At 45.1% G+C, this 22,311-nt stretch overlaps 1 protein-coding gene and 1 non-coding gene across 2 annotated transcripts in view; one reads left to right on the forward strand and one right to left on the reverse strand.

The window, feature by feature from the left end:
• LOC119939608 (transmembrane protease serine 11D-like) overlaps nt 1-15,087 on the reverse strand; it is a 50,461-nt gene extending 35,374 nt beyond the window's left edge. The window contains exons 1-3 of the mRNA XM_038759723.1: nt 15,066-15,087; nt 10,835-11,022; nt 3,103-3,213 (exon numbers count right to left, since the gene is read on the reverse strand). Coding sequence (XP_038615651.1) covers nt 3,103-3,110 — 8 coding nt within the window. The 5' untranslated portion in view covers nt 3,111-3,213; nt 10,835-11,022; nt 15,066-15,087. The remainder of the gene's footprint in view (nt 1-3,102; nt 3,214-10,834; nt 11,023-15,065) is intronic.
• TRNAS-CGA lies at nt 9,528-9,610 on the forward strand. The gene has a single exon. It is a non-coding gene; the product is annotated as a tRNA-Ser (tRNA).
• Nucleotides 15,088-22,311: the final 7,224 nt, after the last annotated feature.

The following is a 22,311-nucleotide window of genomic DNA, read 5'->3' on the forward strand; positions in this document are numbered from 1 at the left end:
ATAGAGTAACAAATCTGTACAAACGTATATACAGGTGCTGTGGGGAGGCGAAGGAGGTAGGGAGGGGGAATGGGGAGGGAAAGGAGGGGGAGCGGAAGGAGGGGGCTCAGTGTGGGAAGGCCTCCTGGAGGAGGTGAGCTCTCAGTAGAGCTTGGAAGGAAGGAAGAGAGCTAGTTTGGCGGATGTGCGGAGGGAGGGCATTCCGGGCCAGGGGGATGATGTGGGCTGGGGGTCGACGGTGGGACAGGCGAGAGCGAGGCCCAGTGAGGAGGTTAGCGGCGGCAGAGGAGCGGAGGGTGCAAGCTGGGCTGGAGAAGGAGAGAAGGGAGTTGAGGTAGGAGGGGGCGAGGTGATGGACAGCCTTGAAGCCGAGGGTGAGGAGTTTTTGCCTGATGCAAAGAGTGAAACAAAGGATGGATCTCTTCCAATGGGATTGTCAACCTCTAGCTTAGGTATAAGGATATCTCTACATCTAGAGCAGGTGTTTATGAGGCTTCTGCTCCAGAAAAATTAGATTGGAAGCTTTTTTTATTTTATTTTATGGCATTTGTTAAGTGCTTACTAGGTGTCAAACCCTGTTCTAAACAGTGGGTTAGGGCCACGTTAATTAGGTCAGACACAGTCCCTGTCCCACACGGGACTTGTGCTCCAAGTAGTAGAGAGGACAAGTATCGAGTCCCCATTTTCCAGTTGAGGAAACTGAGGCACAGAGGAGTTAAGTGATTTGCCGAAGGTCGCACAGCAAACAATAGGCAGAGCCGGGATTAGAACCCAGATCCTCCAACTCCCGGGCCCAGGTTCTTTCCACGAGGCCACGCTGCTTCATTTTTTTTTTTTAATGGTACTCGCTAAGTGTTTACTAGGTGCCAGGCACTGTCTAAGCACGGGGGTAGATGCAAAGAAATCACAGGTTGGACCCAGTCCATGTCCCACATGGGGCTCACAGTCTTAGTCCTCATTTTGCAAATGAGGGAACTGAGTCACAGAGAAGTTAGGTGACTCGCTCCAGGTCACACAGCAGACAAGTGACGGAGCTGGGATTAGGAGCAGGCCGGGTTCTATCCACTAGGCCATTCTGCTTCTCACAGTTCCGTGAAGGCAGGGTCTTTGACTGACACTTTATTATTCCTTCCCAAGCTCTTGTTGGGGTGCCCTACACCCCTGGTAGATGTTCAGTAAATACTAATGGGGAGGAGGAAGGAACGGAGACACCTGAGATTTAGAGAGGATGAGAGTTTAGAGATTGACGAATCTATACATAAGGCACAATCTTCAGTCAATAAAGTGCCTATTTTAATTGTTCTCTGCTTTAATCAGGTTTATTTTCTTGCTCGTTAAAGCTGTGGTGGAAACAGAAGGAAGTATTTAAAGAAACTTTAAAGCACACCCCAGCCAGCTCCTTCCCCCAGCTAAATCCTAATGTCCTTTAAAGTCAACCCACCCAATTCTCCCAGGCAAAATCAACATTTACTTGCCAGGCTGCCTTTTGTTGGAAAGTCCTCAGAAGTAAAGACGGCAGAAAAGTCATCGCCCAAACTCCAACTTGGCACATGAGCATTGGGGATTTTGCTTTCTTTTCTGCAGTTTGATCTCACCTCCTATGGTTTTGCTCTTGGGTGTCAGAATGCCTTGTTGGTTTTGGCAGGGGCTTGATTTGATTTCCCCCACAGCTCATTCCCGTACACAGAGGTGGAAAAGGTAAAGAACACTACCGCGGGAGGATTGGCTCTGTTAAGACTTGTCGCTGGATGAGATTAAATAAAACATTTCTTGCTCATTGTCTTGAGGTTTGCCTCAAACTAAATGTAGAACAGCGTTTATGGGATTTCACCCAATCCCCCCCCAACCCCGCGCCAAAAGACATCTTTATAGTTAACACTCAGACCCCCAGAGATCCCTAGAAATGGAAGATCTGGAGAAGATGGATAAAAAGGATCTGGAAATAGTGGTGATGGGATGTTGTCAAAGAGAAGTCGTTGGAAGTAAGGAAATGGCAATAGAGGGAGAATAAGGTATGTTGCAGCAAAAAATGGAGAGGAGAGGAGTGAGCCTACCTTTATAGAAGGCTCAAAAAAGGGGTCTGAAAAGATGCTGTAACTTTCAGATCATTCCCTGAATACACCTGGGTGCTGGAAAAAGCTACAGCAAAAAATTCTAAATGGCTACAACAGCCCAACCAGGCACAACTGAACCGAAAAAAATGATTGACCAGTTAGGTTCCCTCCTAGTGACACTAATCAATGGTGTTGGTAACCAAACAGCTTTTGCTTTAACTGAATCAGACCCAGTTTCTTTTAAATTGCCTAAGCCCCAAAGAACCAAGTGCATTCTGCAATCCTTAAGAGACCCTCTGAAAATGAAGAAATTCTCCTTCATCCCTTGTTCTCTTAATGCACCCCTCAGAGGTGTTCAAAAAGATGGGAAATTCCCGAGTAGCATTTAGAAACTGAACTTTTTCAAATTGCATTTGGTATATGCTTTGACTAGGTTCTAATAGCATGGAAAAAATAAATACCAGTTCTTTACAATTTGTTTCCTGATTCTCTGTACTTTCTCCTTTGGGTGAGCCTCTGTCCTGTGAAAAATAATCCATCCTTTTCAAGGGAAAACACTGTACTTCTGTGTGCTTATGAAGAGAATAAGGCTAAGATCCGGCTACCTGACAGCGTGCACATGTGTCGCTCAGGTTCACCTCAGACTATATGATGAGCTCTATTGGCTTCATGGAAAGTTGGAATGCTAACTTCCAAGAAAAAGGATCCATCCCTGATTTAACAGGAAGACAGGATCAGTGAGCAGAAAGGTCCACATTTGAGTATTTGCATTTCCAAAGAGGCTTTCCATAGAGGTTCCAGGAATTCCACAATGGAAACAGAAAAATCCACTCCAAATAACCGCGATGCCATTTTAAAAGAACCGAACATCTAAATTGAACATCTAAATTGAACCAAGCTGTCGTTCATAGAGAGAATTCAGTTACGAAAATTTATTTTTCCAGAAATTTTACCTGAAAAAGTTTGAAAGCTGCCTCAAATCAAAACCCAGTGCTCCTTGGATTATCTATGCCTTGCCTTAATGTAAAAGAGACAAAATTGGACTCACCGATACATTCTTTACCGGATGGAAGAAGGGATCCTTGGTTCAACTTATACACGGCTCAGGGATTTCCAGGCAAAGAATCAACATCTCATGTTTTTGTTATTTGTGGGACGGCTGAAGATGAAGAAAGAAATCCTTGGTAATTAATGTGTAACTTGCTTAACGAGTCTGGAAGCATCGACTTTATCCAGTTGCGTGGTTTGAAGAAAGGAATCAGAAGAGGCAGGGGTTTTCGCAACCTAACAAGAATTTTCTCGTTCTGCACAATTAAGATCAAATGAGAAAACAAACAAAAACTTTTAAATACCTGCAAGAGGAACTCCCCTGGCTTTTGTAGGAAGTAGGAGGTGTGATTCATCGGGACATTGTACTGTTCTGTGAGTCACTGTCACACTGGGATGGCAGCTACCAATTGGGCCAAAATAAGCCGAAACCAACCAGAGAAACATCCTGGACCATTTGGGGAATGGAACTTCAACTTTCTTTGTGCTTGGGTTCGAAATAACAATTGCCGCTGGGGATTGAAGCTCCTCGGGCTCGGGGGACATGTCAACCAACTCCATTGTATTGTCCTCTCCTAAGCGCTTAGTACAGTGCTCTGCACACAGTAAGTGCTCAATAAATATGATTGAATGAATGAATAAATGCCACTGATTGACTGGGATCCCGATGTACTGTCCGGAGATTGCTATGCGGGCTGGAGAGATGATGAGTTTCCAGATGTCTCCTCCAAATATGATCTCTCTCCCCTGCCAAGACAGGTGATGACCACAGCATGTACCTCTCCTGATTGAGCAAAAACCGACCACTGGATAAATATCCTAAATATTTGTAAATATTCCCAGGTCTAGGCCTTCCCAGACTGAGCCCCCACCTTCCGCTTCCCCTCCTCCCCCTCTCCACCCCCCGCCTTACCTCCTTCCCTTCCCCACAGCACCTGTATATATGTATATATGTTTATATGTATTTATTACTCTATTTATTTTACTTGTCTATTCTATTTTATTTTGTTAATATGTTTTGTTCTCTGTCTCCCCCTTCTAGACTGTGGGCCCACTGTTGGGTAGGGACCGTCTCTATATGTTGCCAACTTGTACTTCCCAAGCGCTTAGTACAGTGCTCTGCACACAGTAAGCGCTCAATAAATACGATTGATTGATTGATTGATTGTCTCCCCCATTAGAATGCGAGCTCCTTGTGGGCAGCGAATGAATCACTTCTTTTGACTTCTTCTCAAGTGTTTAGTACAGTGCATTGCATCCACTGGGTGCTCAAAAAAATGTTACCACTACTACTGGCCACCGTGGGACAACCTGATCACCTTGTAACCTCCCCAGTGCTTAGAACAGTGCTTTGCACATAGTAAGCGCTTAATAAATGCTATTATTATTATTATTATTACTGTTATTATTACAGTTAATGCTGCTACAAACTACTATTATAACTACAACTACTACTTCCGCAACTACTAATACTATTATTACTACTATTACTGATGAGAAGCAGCAAGGTGTGGTGCATAGAGCACAGGCACAGGAGTCAGAAGGTCATGGGTTCTAATCCCGTCCCCGCCACTTGTCTGCTGGTTGACCTTGGGCAAGTCACTTCACTTCCCTGGGCCTCAGTTCCCTCATCTGTAAAATGGGGATTGAGACCGTGATCCCCACATGGGACAGGGACTGTGTCCAAACCAATTTGCTTGTAATAATAATAATAATGATGGCATTTATTAAGCACTTACTCTGTGCAAAGCACTGTTCTAAGTGTGGGGGAGGTTACAAGGTGATCACGTTGTCCCACGTGGGGCTTACAGTCTTAATCCCCATTTTACAGATGAGATCACTGAGGCACAGAGAAGTGAAGTGACTTGCCCAAAGTCACACGGATGACAAGTGGTAGAGCCGGGATTGGAACCCATGAACTCTGACTCCAAACCCCCTGCTCTTTCCACTGAGCCACGTTGTAGCCACCCCAGCATTTTGTACAATGCCTGGAACATAGTTAAGAGCTTAACAAATGCCAAAATTATTAATTATTATTATTACTGCTACTATTATTGCAACTACTATTATTACTCCTCCTCCTCCTGCTACTACTACTACTTCAACTACTATTATTACTACCTCTGCTACTACTACTCGTGGCTCAGTGGAAAGAGCCCGGGCTTTGGAGTCAGAGGTCAGGGGTTCGAATCCTGGCTCCACCACAAGTCTGCTGTGTGACCTTGGGCAAGTCACTTAACTTCTCTGAACCTCAGTTACCTCATCTGTAAAAATGTGGATTAAGACTGTGAGCCCCACGTGGGACAACTTGGTCACATTGTATCCCTCCCAGCGCTTAGAACAGTGCTTTGTACATAGTAAGCGCTTAACAAATGCCATTATTATTATTATTATTATTACTACTGCCCCTTTCCTCCCTCCCCAGCTGTGACCAGGCCATAGTTCACTCTCCTTCATTCAGTTGTCCTTATCCAGCACTTACTGTGTGCAGAGCACTGTTCTAAGCACTTGGTAGAGGACAGTACAACGATAAACAGACACGTTCCCTGCCCACAACGGGCATACAGTCTTCCAGAACCGTAGGTGCTGATGAGACCTCTGACCCTTGTTATTTTAAAATGGGAAGAATATTCACCTTAACATGGCAATATTTCTCATGCCACGTCTTTTTTTTTTCCTTTTTATGGTTTTTGTGAAGTGCTTACTGTGTGCCAGGAACTGTACTAAGCACTGGGGTAGGTACAAACTAATCAGGTTGGACACAGTCCCTGTCCATGTGGGGCTCTCAGCCTTAATTCCCGTTTTACAACTGAGGGAGGTGGGACTCAGAAGGGAAATGACTCATCCAAGGTCACCCAGAAACAAGGAGCAGAGCCAGGGTTAGAACACAGGTCCTTCTTACTCCCAGGTCTGGGCTCTAGCCACTAGGCTATGTCTTTTATTACTCTATTTTACTTGTACATATTTACTATTCTATTTATTTTATTTTGTTAATATGTTTTGTTTTGTTGTCTGTCTCCCACTTCTAGACTGTGAGCCCGCTGTTGGGTAGGAACCGTCTCTATATGTTGCCAACCTGTACTTCCCAAGAGCTTAGTCCAGTGCTCTGCACACAGTAAGTGCTCAATAAATACGATTGAATGAATGAATACTATTAGGAGAAGCATCGTGGCTCAGTGGAAAGAGCCCGGGCTTTGGAGTCAGAGTTCATGGGTTCAAATCCCGGCTCTGCCGATTGTCAGCTGTGTGACTTTGGGCAAGTCACTTAACTTCTCTGGGCCTCAGTTACCTCATCTGTAAAATGGGGATTAAGACTGTGAGCCCCCCATGGGACAACCTGATCACCTTGTAACCTGCCCAGCGCTTAGAACAGTGCTTTGCACATAGTAAGCACTTAATAAATGCCATCATCATCATTACAGCTGCTACAACTATGGCAACTATTACAACTACTACTATTATTACTACTGCAACTACTACTACTACTATTGCTACTGCTGCTGCCACTACTATGTGGCTCAGAGGAAAGATCCCGGGCTTGAGAGTCAGAGGATGTGGGTTCTAATCCCGGCTCCGCCACTTTGCCTGCTGAGTGACCTTGGGCAAACCCCTTAACTTCTCTGGGCCTCAGTTCCCTCATCTGTAAAATAGGGATTAAGACCATGAGCCCCCCGTGGGACAACCTGATTACCTTGTAACCTCACCAGTGCTTTACACACAGTAAGCGCTTAATAAATGCCATTATTATTATTATTATTATTGTATCTACCCCAGCACTTAGAACAGAGCTTGGCAACGTAGTGAGTGCTTAACAAATACCATAATTATTATAATTACTACAACTACTGCAACTGCTACTACTATTATTACTATGCTGCTGCTACTACTACCAATACCACTACCACTCTCCTCCTGCACCTTCTCCCACCACTGTTCAAGGATCTCATCAAGAAGGATCAGTGTTTTCTGCAGGAGTAGAGATTACACCCAAAAGGATTCCCCCTAATTACCAGCACCCCCAGTGGGAGCCACATTTTGGGACAAGAAGAGAAGTTGAGGAGTTTCTGGAAGGCTGGTTCTATCCCGCACAGCTTCTCTTGAAGAGAGATTTGGTCTGCTGCACAGGGGTGACAATCATTTGTGGAGCGACTCCACCAAGGTCATGGCAAATAACGGGGGAGATCATCATCATAATAATGATAATAATAACCATTTTTAGGTGTTTGTTAAATGCTTACTCTGTGCCAGGTACTGCAGACGCAAATGAAGTTGGACAGAGTCCGTGTCCCATTTGGGGCTCCTAGTCCGAATCCCCATTTTACAGATGAGGCAACTGAGGTACAGAGAAGTGAATTGACTTGCCCAAGGTTATACAGTGGGCAATCAATCGATCAAATTTATTGAGTGCTTCTTATGGGCAGAGCGCTGAACTAAGCACTTAGGAGAGTACAACAGAATTAGCAAACACATTCCCCACACACATTCCCCATTCACAGTCTTTTAGACTGTGAGCCCACTGTTGGGTAGGGACTGTCTCTATATGTTGCCAATTTGTACTTCCCAAGCGCTTAGTACAGTGCTCTGCACATAGTAAGCGCTCAATAAATACGATTGATTGATTCCCCACCCATAACGAGCTTAAGGGCATCACTATGAATTAAATAAGTTGTTTATAATGTACCGTGAAGTTGGGAGCAGGGGTGAATATTAAATGTCCAAAGCTCATAGATCAAGTGCATAGAAGATGCAGTAGGGAGACTGAACAGGGGAAAAGAGGACTTAATCGGGGAAGGCCTCTTGTAGGAAACATGACCTTAATAATGGCTTGAAGATGGAGAAAGTGGTGGGCTGGTGTATCAGCACTTAGTACAGTGCCTGTCACATGATAAGCACTTAACAAATATCCTAATTATTATTATTATCTGGAAGGGGAGGGAGTTCCAGGCTAGGGGAGGATGAGGGAAAGGGGTTGCCAGTGAAATAATAATAATAATGGCATTTATTAAGCACTTACTACTTGCAAAGCACTGTTCTAAGAGCTGGGGAGGTTACAAGGTGATCAGGTTGTCCCGCAGGGGGCTCACAGTCTTAATCCCCATTTTACAGATGAGGTAACTGAGGCACAGAGAAGTTAAGTGACTTTCCCAAAGTCACACAGCTGACAGTTGGTGGACTCGGGATTTGAACCCATGACCTCTGACTCCAAAGCCCAGGCTCTTTCCACTGAGCCATGCTGCTTCTCCTGATGAGAAGATGAGATTGGGGCACAGTGAGTAAAATGGTTCTAGGAGAGCTGGGCTGTGGTAGGAGATTAATGAAGTGGGGTAGGATGGGGGTGAGCTGTTTCAGTGTTTCAAAGCCAATGGTAAGGAGTTTCTGTTTGGTGAGGAGGTGGATGGGCAGCCGTTCTTGAGGAGCAGGCAGACATGAACTGAACATAAATAGTGGAGCCACAATTAGAACCCAGGTCCTTCTAACTCCCAGGCCAAATGTTCTGTCCGGTAGGCAACACTGCTATCTTTATTATAATTATTATTAGTAATTATTATTATATTTAAGCACTTACTATGTGCCAACCACTGGGGGTAGTTACATTTACACTAAGTACAGTAATTTCACTTTTTTAATGGTATTTTTTTAAGTGCTTACAATTTTCCAGGCACTGTAGTAAGCACTGTGAACTAATCAGGTTGGACTAATCTCCCTTCCTGAAAAATGATTGATTGGGACATGGGGTTTAAAACGAGTTCATTTTGTAGCTGTTTAATTAATCCAGGGGGTGGTAATTGGGAGTGGGAGGGAGAAAAGGGAATTCAATTTCCATTTTGCAGACGAGGAAACTGGAAAAAATGGCCATAGGCAGAGACAGAATTAGAATCCAGTTCTCCGGACTCCCAGACTTGGCTCCACTGGTCAATGCTGCTTCTTTCTGTGTGGGAAAGAAGTCTCCAGGCTATTTGAAAGAAGTTAGTGATGAGGCAATTTAGGGGATTTAAGAACAGAACTCAGCGTACAGCTGGTAAACTTGAGGAAAGGAGCCACGGAGGAGAGTTTGAAAAACTAGAATCATCTGCGGAGGATGGGTCCGGGAAGGAGAATCACCAGAAATGAATCAATCAGTCAGTTAATCAATGGTATTTAGGGAGTGCTTACTGTGTGCAGAGTACTGTACTGAGCACTTGAGAAAGTACAGTAAGAGCTGAGAGACATGGTTCCTCCTCAAAAAGAACTCACAGACTAGAAAGAGCGTGGATTTAGCAGCCTACAAAAGACCTGTTGCCGTGAAATGGAAAGGTGTGTGTATATTACATTGTCATATAGTTATATACTGTTTAATATATTCTGTCTTTACTGTTTTATTCTACCCTGCCAAGGGCTTAGTACAGTTTTCTGCACACAGAAAGTACTCAACAAATACCATTGATTGCTGTGATGGCCGAGTGGTTAAGGCGCTGGACTCGAAATCCAGTGGGTTTTCCCCGCGCAGGTTTGTATCCTGCTCGCAGACTGTGAGCCATTGTTGGGCAGGGATTGACTCTATCTGATGCCAAACTGTACTTCCCAAGCGCTTAGTGCAGTGCTCTGCACACAGTAAGCACTCAATAAATACGATTGAATGAATGAATGAAAAATAATTGATTGGGATAGGGGGTTTAAAACGAGTTCATTTTATAGCTGTTTAATTAATCCAGGGGGTGGTAAGTTTCTTTTACTATTGAAAATACCCTGAGCCCTGCCCGAGGGATGGCAGTAAATACCAATCTCTTTTTTATGATATTTGTTAAGCGCTGACTCTGCGTCCAACACTGTTCTAAGTGCCGGGGTGAGTACAAGTTAATTCGGTCAGACACAATCCCTGTCCCTCATGGAGTTCACCAGTCTTAGGTTGGAATCCCTCTGGTTTATACATGATTGAGCCAATTGTTGCTGCCTGTAATAATGATTATGGGCAAAGGTAATGAAAAAGTAGCAGGACGTAATGGAAAGTGCAAGCGTCTGGCAGTCCAAAATCCGGGATTGGAATCCTGCGTGATTCCGGACAAGTCGCTTTGCCTCTCTGGGCTTCAGTTTCTTTACGGGTAAATTGGCAATGATAATACCAGGGATCCTGTGAGGATTAAATGAGGATATCAATGAGAATATCGATGAGAGTCCCCTTGTCTGTGTCCTTGTCTTTTGTGATTTTTTGTGTGTGCTTATGGTTTCATTTTTCTCGTGTGCCTGCCGCCCTCTTTCTCTGCTCAATTCTTAGATTGTAAATCGCTGCAGGGCGGAGGGGAAATGGTCATGGACTCTGTGTATTTTTCCACCTGTGCGTTTTGTCTCGGTGCTTCACGCTTTGCAAACAGGAGGTACATAATAAACATGAGTACTACTACTTATAAAAGCAATCTGTCTCCCCTCTACAATCGTAAGCTCCTTTTTGGCAGGGAATATGTCTACCAATTCTGTTATTTTTATACTCTGCCAAGCACTTAGGACAGTGAACTGCACACAATAAGTGCTCAATAAATATGATTGAGATATTGATTGATTAAAAAAAAAACCAAGGGAATTGGATTTCTCATGCCAGTCAACTGCATTAGACAGTGAAAGGTGTAATGATCCTTGAAAAAATGTTGTGTTGTTTGTGGGAGAAGGAGGGATTTTGCACCTTGCATCCCTGGGGTGTAGCAAACGGGAAGCGATGAACGCAATTACAAGACTCAGAGCAGTTAGTTCCTAAATCAAACCTCTCAAAAGCAAAGGAGCCGAGATGCTGCAGCTGATATTTCTTGGAGGAAATTTCTTGGGACTCATTGTCGGAGATGAAGGCAGAGTCGGGTAAGGAGGCAAGGAGACGTAGTTTCTAATCCTGGTTCTGTCGTTTGTTGTGTGACCCGGGTTAAGTCATTTAAACTTCCTGGGCCCATTTCCGCACCTGTAAAAGGGAGTTAATGTACTCATCATCATCATCAATCGTATTTATTGAGCGCTTACTATGTGCAGAGCACTGTACTAAGCGCTTGGGAAGTACAAATTGGCAACACATAGAGACAGTCCCTACCCAACATTGGGCTCACAGTCTAAAAGGGGGAGACAGAGAACAAAACCAAACATACTAACAAAATAAAATAATAAATAGAGTAATAAATATGTACAAACATATATACATATATACAGGTGCTGTGGGGAAGGGAAGGAGTTAAGATGGGGGGGATGGAGAGGGGGATGAGGGGGAGAGGAAGGAAAGGGGGAATAATAATAATGGTATTTGTTAAGCACTTACTAGGTGCAGAGCACTGTTCTACGTGATGGGGAGGCTACAAGGTGATCTGGTTGTCCCACGGGGAGCTCACAGTTTCAATCCCCATTTTACAGATGAGGTAACTGAGGCCCAGAGAAGTTAAGTGACTTGCCCAAAGTCACACAGCTGACATTTGGGGGAGCTGGAATTTGAACCCATGACCTCTGACTCCAAAGCCCGTGCTCTTACAGTGAGCCAACTATCCCTTCATCTTAGACTGTAAGTCCTCTGTGGGAATGCGATTGAGTCCGTTCTGATTATCCTGGCTCTTCTCTAGCATTTAGCAGAATGCTTTGGCCCACAGTGAATGCTTGAGAAATGCAATAATCAAATTAAATTAAATTTATAGAGGTCAAGGAGTTCAAAGAGATGATCTGGGTAATAGTAATTATAATTTTGGTATTTGTTAAATACTTGCTTTGTGCCAAGCACTGTACTAAGCACTGGGATAGATAGAAGTTACTCAGGTCCAAGCACTGTACTAAGCACTAGGATAGATGGAAGATAATCGGGTCCCACAAGGGGCTCAGAGTCTAAATATGTATATATGTTTGTACATATTTATTACTCTATTTATTTATTTATTTTACTTGTACATATCTATTCTATTTATTTCATTTTGTTAATATGTTTGGTTTTGTTCCCTGTCTCCCCCTTCTAGACTGTGAGCCCACTGTTGGGTAGGGACTGTATATGTTGCCAATTTGTACTTCCCAAGCGCTTAGTACAGTGCTCTGCACACAGTAAGCGCTCAATAAATACGATTGATTGATTGATTGATAAATAAAAGGGAGAACAGGGATTGAATAGCCTAGAGGAAAGAGCCCTTGCCAGGGGGTCAGAGGTCCTGGGTTCTAATCCCAGCTCCACCATGTACCTGCTGTGTGACCTTGGGTAAATCACTTAGCTTCTCTGTGCCTCAGTTCCCTCATCTGTAAAATGGGGATTCAATACCTGTTCTGCTTCCTATTTACACTCTGAGCCCCATGTGTGATCTGATTTTATCCACCCTAGCACAGTGCTTAACACATAATGGGCACTTTGCAAATATCACAATGATCATTATTATGATTATTATTGTTCAATGTGAGAATTAAGGCAAATTAAGTTACTTGCCCAAGGTTACAAAGCAGACAAGTGGCAGAGCCAGGGTTAGAGCCCAGATGGTAGGACTCTCCGGCCCTTGCTGTTTCCTCCAGGCAATGCTCCTAATCTCTGTTTTCATTGTTATCTGATGTTTCAGTGCATAGAGGGATAATTTTCTTAAGGAATTTACATTGAATTAACATCAGATCACAGCACCAAAACCTGAACATAATTCTGATGGGCTTAAAGAAAGGTCGGAGGAGGGAAAACCAAATCAAACGGCGACAAAATTAAAACAAAAATTGGGAAAAACCCTCCTCGCTCAACTCAGTTCTTCACCACAGTTCAACTTGCTGTTCGTAAAAGGGGCCCTGCATTTTAGGAGGAACTCGTCAAAGTGTATTGGTGGATAAATTGTCTCATGGGACATCCTTCAAAGCTGTTTACTAAATTTTGATTATTTTCTCAAGCTACTGGTATAGAGTACTGCTGCTTCCTAGTACATATACAGAAATCAGAATCAATCAATCAATTGTATTTATTGAGCGCTTACTGTGTACAGAACACTCTACTAAGCCCTTGGGAAGTACAAGTTGGCAACATAAAGAGACGGTCCCTACCCAACAGTGGGCTCACAGTCTAGAAATGCAAGAAGGATAACCCTAGTTTGTTTTTTTTAAGGTTTTTTGTTTATTCATTCATTTATTCATTCAATCGTATTAATTGAGCGCTTACTGTGTGCAGAGCACTGTACTAAGCGCTTGGGAAGTACAAGTTGGTGACATATAGAGACGGCCCCTACCCAACAGCGGGCTCACAGTCTAGAAGGGGGAGACAGACGACAAAACAAAACATAGTAACAAAATAAAATAAATAGAATAAATATGTACAAATAAAATAAATAAATAAATAGAGTAATAAATCCGTACAAACATATATACATATATACAGGTGTTGTGGGGAGGGGAAGGAGGTAAGGCGGGAGGGATGAGGAGGGGGAGGAGGGGGAGAGGAAGGAGGGGGCTCAGTCTGGGAAGGCCTCCTAATTATTATAATTGTGTGATTATTAGTATTAATAATCAATACAATTGTCACCTTGTACTTCCCAAGCGCTTAGTACAGTGCGCTGCACATGGTAAGTGCTCTGCACATGGTAAGTGCTCAATAAATACAATTGAATGGATGACTGAACCAGACGAACTGCTGCCGCCCGTCAGCAAGGCCCCAGCGCCGTTTAGTGCTTACTATGTGCCAAGTACTGTGCTAATAATAATAATAATGATGGTACTTGTTAAGCGCTTATAGTAAGCACTGTTCTAAGCGCTAGCACTGCTAAGCACTGGAGTAGATACAAGTTTATCAGGTTGGACACTGTCCCTGTCCCACTTAGTGTTCAAAGCCTTAATCCCCATTTTACAGATGAGGTAACTGCGGCCCAGAGAAACAAAGTGATTTGTCCAAGGTCACGCTGCAGATTAGCGGCAGAGCCGGGATTCGAACCCAGGTCTTTTGGCTTCCAGTCCCGTGCTCTATCCGTTATGCGGCACTGCTCCTCTTGTCCTCTGCTTCTCTAGTTCTTGTAGTTGCATTTTTAGCCCTATCACTTGCCGTTTTAGATCCATGGCGTCAAAGATGTGACGAAGCACATCTCCCTTGGACGGACGGAAGACAAAAAGGAAGCAGCGTGGCTCAGTGGAAAGACCACGGGCTTTGGAGTCAGAGGTCATGGGTTCGAATCCCGGCTCCACCACCTGTCTGCTGTGTGATCTTGGGCAAGTCACTTCACTTCTCGGAGCCTCAGTTACCTCATCTGTAAAATGGGAATGATGACTGTGAGCCCCACGCGGGGCAACCTGATCACTTTGTTTCCCCCCCAGCGCTTAGTACAGTGCTTTGCACATAGTAACTTGTACTTCCCAAGCGCTTAGTACAGTGCTCTGCACACAGTAAGTGCTCAATAAATACGATCGAATAGTAAGTGCTTAACAAATGCCATTATTATTATTATTATTATTATTATTATTATTATTATTATTATTAATATTATTATTCTCTGGCCCTCAGTTACCTCATCTGTAAAATGAGGATTGAGACTGTGAGCCCCACTTGGGACAGGGACCGTGTCCAACTCAATTCACTTATATCTCCCCAGAGCTTAGTACAGTGCCTGGCACCTAGTAAGCGGTTAATGAATACCATCACCAGCGCATAGAACAGTGCTTTGCACATAGTAAGCGCTTAATAAATGCCATCATCATTATTATTATCATTCTAACCAGAAGAACAGCTGGACATCGCCCTTGGGTGGACGGAAGACAAAAAGGACGGAAGAAGCAGCATGGCATAGCGAATAGAGCACTGGCCTGCGAGTCAGGTGGTCATGGGTTCTAATCCCGGCTCTGCCAATTGTCAGCTGTGTGACTTTGGGCAAGTCAGTTCACTTCTCTGGGCCTCAGTTCCCTCCTCTGTAAAATGGGGATTAAGACTGTGAGCCCCACGTGGGGCAACCTGATCACCTTGTAACCTCCCCAGCGCTTAGAACAGTGCTGTGCACATAATAAACATTTAATAAATGCTATTATTATTATTACTTTATTATGATGATGAGGAGGAGGAGGAGTTGGATGAAACTGGGTGGAGCATTTCCAGGAGCGACCACATGATGGCAGCAGAGGCTCGAGCAGGTTCAGCCGTTGGTGCGGCGGGAGGGGCACGTGACCGTCCTCGTCCAATCAGATGAAAGGAACCAGCGCGAGGCGTCGAGGAAGCTTCGTTTATCCCAGAATCCTTTGCTGACTTTGGCCTCTCCCAACCAAACCACTTCAGAATCACCTGAAAGTTTGGGCCTTTTCCTTGGCATTCATCAATATAATACGATGAGGGCCTGCCTATGGACCTGGGCCATTTTCCTAAAAGGATTCCCAGTTCCCCTTACTGTAGGGGTTCCTCAAGTGTCAGTTCCTGGTCCCCTTCTATTCTCGATCTACACTCACTCCCTTGGTGGCCTCATTCGCTCCCATGGCTTCACCTATCATCTCTACGCTGATGACACCCAACTCGACATCTCTGCCCCTGCTCTCTCTCCCTCCCTTCAGGCTCGCGTCTCCTCCTGCCTTCAGGACATCTCCATCTGGATGTCTGCCCGCCACCTAAAACTCAACATGTCCAAGACTGAACTCCTTATCTTCCCTCCCAAACCCTGCCCTCTCCCTGACTTTCCCATCACTGTTGACGGCACTAATCAATCAATCAATCAATCAATCGTATTTATTGAGCGCTTACTATGTGCAGAGCACTGTACTAAGCGCTTGGGAAGTACAAATTGGCAACATATAGAGACAGTCTGTACCCAACAGTGGGCTCACGGTCTAAAAGGGGGAGACAGAGAACAAAACCAAACATCCTAACAAAATAAAATAAATAGAATAGATATGTACAAATAAATTAAATAAATAGAGTAAAAAAAATGTACAAACATATATACATATATACAGGTGCTGTGGGGAAGGGAGGGAGGTAAGATGGGGGGATGGAGAGGGGGACGAGGGGGAGAGGAAGGAAGGGGCTCAGTCTGGGAAGGCCTCCTGGAGGAGGTGAGCTCTCAACAGGGCCTTGAAGGGAGGAAGAGAGCTAGCTTGACGGATGGGCAGAGGGAGGGCATTCCAGGCCCAGGGGATGACGTGGGCCGGGGGTCGATGGCGGGACAAGCGAGAGCGAGGTACGGTGAGGAGATCAGCGGTGGAGGAGCGGACGGTGCGGACTGGGCTGTAGAAGGAGAGAAGGGAGGTGAGGTAGGAGGGAGCGAGGTGATGGACGGCCTGGAAGCCCAGGGTGAGGAGTTTCTGCCTGATGCGCAGATTGATTGGTAGCCACTGGAGGTTTTTGAGGAGGGGAGTGATATGCCCAGAGCGTTTCTGGACAAAGATAATCCGGGCAGCAGCCTGAAGTATGGATTGAAGTGGAGAGAGACACGAGGATCCTTCCCGTCTCACAAGTCCGCAACCTTGGTGTCATCCTCGGCTCCGCTCTCTCGTTCACCCCTCACATCCGATCCATCACCAAAACCTGCCGGTCTCACCTCTGCAACATCACCAAGATCCACCCTTTCCTCTCCATCCAAACCGCTACCCTGCTGGTTCAATCTCTCATCCTATCCCGTCTGGATGACTGCATCAGCCTCCTCTCCAATCTCCCATCCTCCTGTCTCTCCCCACTTCAGCCTATACTTCACGCGGCTGCCCGGATCGTCTTTGTGCAGAAACTCTCTGGGCATGTTACTCCCCTCCTCAAAAATCTCCAGTGGCTACCAGTCAACCTACACATCAGTCAAAAACTCCTCTCTCGGCTTCAAGGCTGTCCATCACTTTGCCCCCTCCTACCTCACCTCCCTTCTCTCCTTCTCCAGCCCAGCCTGCACCCTCCGCTCCTCTGCTGCTAACCTCCTCACTGCACCTCGTTCTCGCCTGTCCCGCCTTCAACTCCGGGCCCACGTTCTCCCCCGGCCCGGAACGCCCTCCCTCTGCCCATCGGCCAAGCTAGCTCTCTTCCTCCCTTCCAAGCCCTACTGAGAGCTCACCTCCTCCAGGAGGCCTTCCCACACTCAGCCCCCTTTTTCCTCTCCCCCTCCCCATCCCCCCCACCCTACCTCCTTCCCCTCCCCACAGCACCTGTATATATTTGGACAGATTTATTACTCTATTTATTTTACTTGTACATATTTACTATTCTATTTATTTTATTAATGATGTGCATCTAGCTTTACTTCTGTTTATTCTGATGACACCTGTCCACATGTTTTGTTTTGTTGTCTGTCTCCCCCTTCTAGACTGTGAGCCCATTGTTGGGTAGCGACCTTCTATATGTGTTGCCAACTTGTACTTCCCAAGCACTTAGTACAGTGCTCTGCACACAGTAAGCGCTCAATAAATACGATTGCATGAATGAATGAATCCAGGACTTTTAAGCTTTTGAGTTTAGTGTCTGCTCCGGCTTAATGAGAAGCCTCCATTTTGAAGTGTAGAAAGTGCAACTCAGGCTCCTTGAGTTTTTCTTTTCAAATGCAGCTCTGATCGTTGTGGCTCTTATAACTAAGGAAACGGGAAGTAATAGTGGTGATGTTTAGAAGTTTGGGTTGACTTGGCAGCAGCATTCAAGCATTTGACCAGCAGTGAGGCTAAAATATTCACTGAGGACAGAGGGAGAGAATGAGAAAGGAGGTCAAGAGTGGTTGTCAGTTTAGAAGGGGAAACGAAATTACTGAATCCAGCACAGATTTGACACTTGACATTTGTCATTTCTTTCTGGATCAGAACACGATGTAAATCCTAAATCCAAGAGCCTGTGGAGACTTTTCTCCCAATGTCTTCCTTTTTTCTTGTCAACCATTACTCTATCCCTGACCCATTGCTGAATTTCAATAGTGAATGGTTAGGCCATATACGAAGCAGTTATTTTGGGGTCTTTTCTTGACACTGTGAGTAGATTACCTTGATTTGAATTATCAAAAGAATTCCCAAAATCCAGAAGTGATCTCATTTGTTGATATGGCACAATTAAAGGAAAAGGCAGATGGAAAACTGACATGTTGAAAATGTCCATCTTTCCAGAATATTTTCAATGCTGGTTACGGTTAATCACTGCAAAGCCTAGATAGTGATGGGATTTTACCCATTGTAAAGTTTGCATATTCCTGATCATATTTTCTTTCATTCTCAAGTCAGAGATGTATAGCTTTTCCTTTCCTGGTTGTCTTTACGGATGGCCTGGTGCCATACTTTTAGGTGAAATTTCTAGGGTTTTATTCCAAAATTATTGGAAAATGAGAAATATGAATAAAAATTGGAAGCCCCAAAAGCTCAAACTCTTAGGTATCATTTGTGATTCTAGAAAAGAGAGCAATACATCTGATTACATTTTATCAAAAATATGTCTTTCAAGTGAACTGAAACTGAAACACACCATGTTTCCGGATACGTTTGTAATGGTGTAAAAGTTCACCAAAATAATTTTGATATGGGGATATATGACCTGGAATGTAGGCAGAAAAAAATGGAAATAGCCTTGAATTTGGAGATGAGGGGAGAAAGGGGTGGGGTTTGCGGCGGGTTGTGGTCGGGGGGAAGCAGCATGGCTCAGTGGAAAGAGCACGGGCTTTGGAGTCTGAGGTCAGGGGTTCAAATCCTGGCTCTGCCAATTGCCAGCTGTGTGACTTTGGGCAAGTCACTTCACTTCTCTGGGCCTCAGTTCCCTCATCTGTAAAATGGGGATGAAGACTGGGAGCCCCCCATGGGACAACCTGATCACCTTGTAACCTCCTGAGTGCTTAGAATGGTGCACTCAATAAGCGCTTAATAAATGCTATCATCATTATTATTATTCCAGGGCTTACAACAGTGCCAGCACTTAGAACAGTGCATTGCACATAGTAAGCACTTAATAAATGCCACTACTATTATTATTATTAGAACCTGGGGACAAAAGGAAGGGGTGAGAGGGGGAAGGGGGAGTGGTATTTTGGAGCTCAACAGGAACGGGCTCATATACAAAACATGAGGACTCTAGGGGAGCCAAATTCATCCCTCTGGTCCCTTTTGATTCTGGGTTTTTGTATCAGGAAAATTTGGGTTTGCACCAGACATGTGACATTATTTGGAAGAATCACTGCAGGTGAGTGGCTCCGATCCAGATTCTCCCGTTTTATATGTAACCTCGTTATCACCAGGAAGAGACATTTGATAGTCCCGGTCACCTGGGGTTGTAAAGAGGATGGTGGAAATAATAAAGAATTCATCACCAATAATCCAGTTCTTCCGTAACCCCTTGTGCCCTGTGAGAAGGCGCATTCGGTCATTCAGGTTACCAAGGTAGCAAGATCGCGCACTTCAACTGTCACTTACACAATATTCCTTGAAGGAAATGTCTTTCTGCTCAATTCCACTTCCTGATGCCAGGAGGCCAAAGAACGAAGCAGTCTCTTAAATGCTTCTAAGGTGGCTCTCAAGGATTTCCACAACTGTGGGCCACATTCACTTCCAAGGAGAAACACGGGTCTCAGAGCAATGGCCCGAAGACTCAGAGCCAGCGACGCTAAAACGTACTTTATTTTCTTCAGAACACAGAAGAGTGCGATGTGGACGTTTGTGAGGACTGGATAAAGAAGGGAGACTTAACGAAGTAACGAGTATCATTACTATATTGAGATTGGCTTGCTCAGCTGTTCCACGACCACCGTCAACAAGCAACCAAAGATGTTGATGGTAACAATGATGACTGCCTCTGAGCTGCTTTATGGAAAGAATTCAAACATTCCAAAGGGATTTTCAGGACTCGGGGCGGAATATGCCACAAAACTATGAAAACGATTTGTGGAATGCCCAAAGTATATAGGGCATTGAAATCGAAGATGGTGGGAGGCTATGAGGAAGGGGATCAGGTGATCATACCCGTACAGATATGGCCCTACAGACAGAAAAGAAATAAATTGTACTTTGAGAAGTTCAGTCTTTTTTTTTTCTGGCCTGGTATCATTCATTCATTCAATCGTATTTACTGTGCATGTACTGTGTGCTGAGCACTGTACTAAGCGCTTGGTAAGTACAAGTCGGCAACATATAGAGAAGCAGCGTGGCTCAGTGGAAAGAGCCCGGGCTTTGGAGTCAGAGGTCACGGGTTCGAACCCGGCTCCACCACTCGTCAGCTGGGTGACTTTGGGCAAGTCACTTCGCTTCTCTGGGCCTCAGTTCCCTCATCTGTAAAATGGGGATGAAGACTGTGAGCCCCATGTGGGACAACCTGATCACCTTGTAACCTCCCTAGCGCTTAGTACAGTGCTTTGCACATAGTAAGTGCTTAATAATAATAATAATAATAATGGCATTTATCAAGTGCTTACTATGTGCAAAGCACTATTCTAAGCGCTGGGGAGGATACAAAGTGATTAGGTTGTCCCATGTGGGGCTCACAGACTTAATCCCCATTTTACAGATGAGGGAACTGAGGCACAGAGAAGTCAAGTAACGTGCCCAAAGTCACACAGCTGATAAGTGGCTTAATAAGTGCCATCATTAATTAATTAATTAATTAGTATAGGGACGGTCCCTACCCAACAACGGGCTCACAGTCTAGAAGGGGGAAAAATCCTGACCTGTAGCTACGCTCAAAGTTTTAGCAACAATTTACCATACAGTCAACAGAGTTTACACCCCGACACCCCCACCCCCGCCCCACCACCTGGACCGGTGACAGTTGCCCTACTCCCCAATGGTCGGCTGCCTCTGGCCAAGGCGGAACCAACAGTGGCATCTGCTGCATTGCCAGCCGGCACTGCCCCTCTCCCTGTCTTCCTCCCCACTCAACCCTGCCCACCACCGGAGCTGGAGGGCCCAGGCTCCTCTCGGGGCAGACAAGCAGGAGGAGCAACAGGAAGAAGATGGCCTTCTTCAATTCAAAAGTGCACCTCCTTGGGCCCTTTGTGTCTACAAAGGGAACAAAGGGTAAATGTGATGAATGCTTTAGACCCTCTCATCTCCACTCCCTCTCCCCATGGCTCAGTGCCTCTGCTAGGTATGGGGAGGAAGTGGCTGCCCAAGGAGAGATGTTGAAAATTGATCCGCACAGCAGAGTGAATTGTGGACTGGTGCGGGAAGAGGCCGGAGGCAGGGAGATCTTATGGAGGCTGGACAGGATACCACAGGGATCTGGGCTAGCGTGGAGGAAGGGATGGATGGGGAAACACTGGGGAGTTTCCAGTGGCCTGGCCGAATCATTGTTTTGATCTTTCTGCCGGCTGATTTCTCCCAGTGATGTTTGTGAACTAAACTCCAAGCAAGCGGATTAGGCTATTGATCTTCAGTACTTGCAATAATGGCATTTGTTAAGCGCTTACTATGTGCTTAACAAATGTGTTCTAAGCACTGCAGGGGATGCAAGGTGATCAGGTTGTCCCACGTGGGGCTCACAGGCTTCATCCCCATTTTACAGATGAGGGAACTGAGGCACAGAAAATTGAAGTGACTTGCCCGAAGTCACACAGCTGACAATTGGCGGAGCCAGGATTTGAACCCATGACCTCTGACTCCCAAGCCCCGGTTGCCATCCCAACAACCAGGGAACTTTCAGCTCGTGGAAAATCAAGTTCCATAAGCCAGAACAATAGATTCCCTTGCTTGACATACGTAGGCCATTGCCTACAAGGATTAGGTGGTAAACTCCTTGTGGGCAGGACCCTTTTGTTTGGCTCCTTTTACACTCTCAATATCTGAGTTCTGTGCTTTGCTCTTAGTCAATGCTCAATAAAGACCATCAACTAATTGATCACCTTCATCAATCATCAGTGGTCTTTTTTGAGAGCTTCCTATTTACAGAGCAGCATCCTTGGCACTCAGGACTTTATAATGCAATAGAATTGGCAGACACATTCTCGGCCTACACCAAGCTTGCAGTTTAGCGGGGGAGATGGTCATTAATAGAAATAAATAGCTTAGATAATTTAAAGAACTGTACACAAGTGCTGTGGGGTTGAGGCCAGGGTGAATATCAAATGTCCAAAGGCCTCGAACCAAGTGCATAGGTGATACAGAAGAGAGAGGGAGATGGGGAAAAGGGATTTAATCAGGGAAGGCTTCTTGGAGGAGATGGGCCCTTGGGGCCAACGATCCAAATTAGATGGTTCCCCGAGTCCCCTAGGTCTATGATGATCGAGCCTTCTGGAATACCGAAGATCCCTTGCAATAGGTCTGTCTGTAAGGTGGTGGTGGAAAGGGAGAAGGGGAACTCCAGACTTTTCGGCGGCCCATCGGTTCGTTATCATCAATCATATTTATTGAGCGCTTACTGTGT

Source organism: Tachyglossus aculeatus, chromosome 17 (assembly GCF_015852505.1).
Source record: "Tachyglossus aculeatus isolate mTacAcu1 chromosome 17, mTacAcu1.pri, whole genome shotgun sequence".
Lineage (NCBI taxonomy): Eukaryota > Metazoa > Chordata > Mammalia > Monotremata > Tachyglossidae > Tachyglossus > Tachyglossus aculeatus.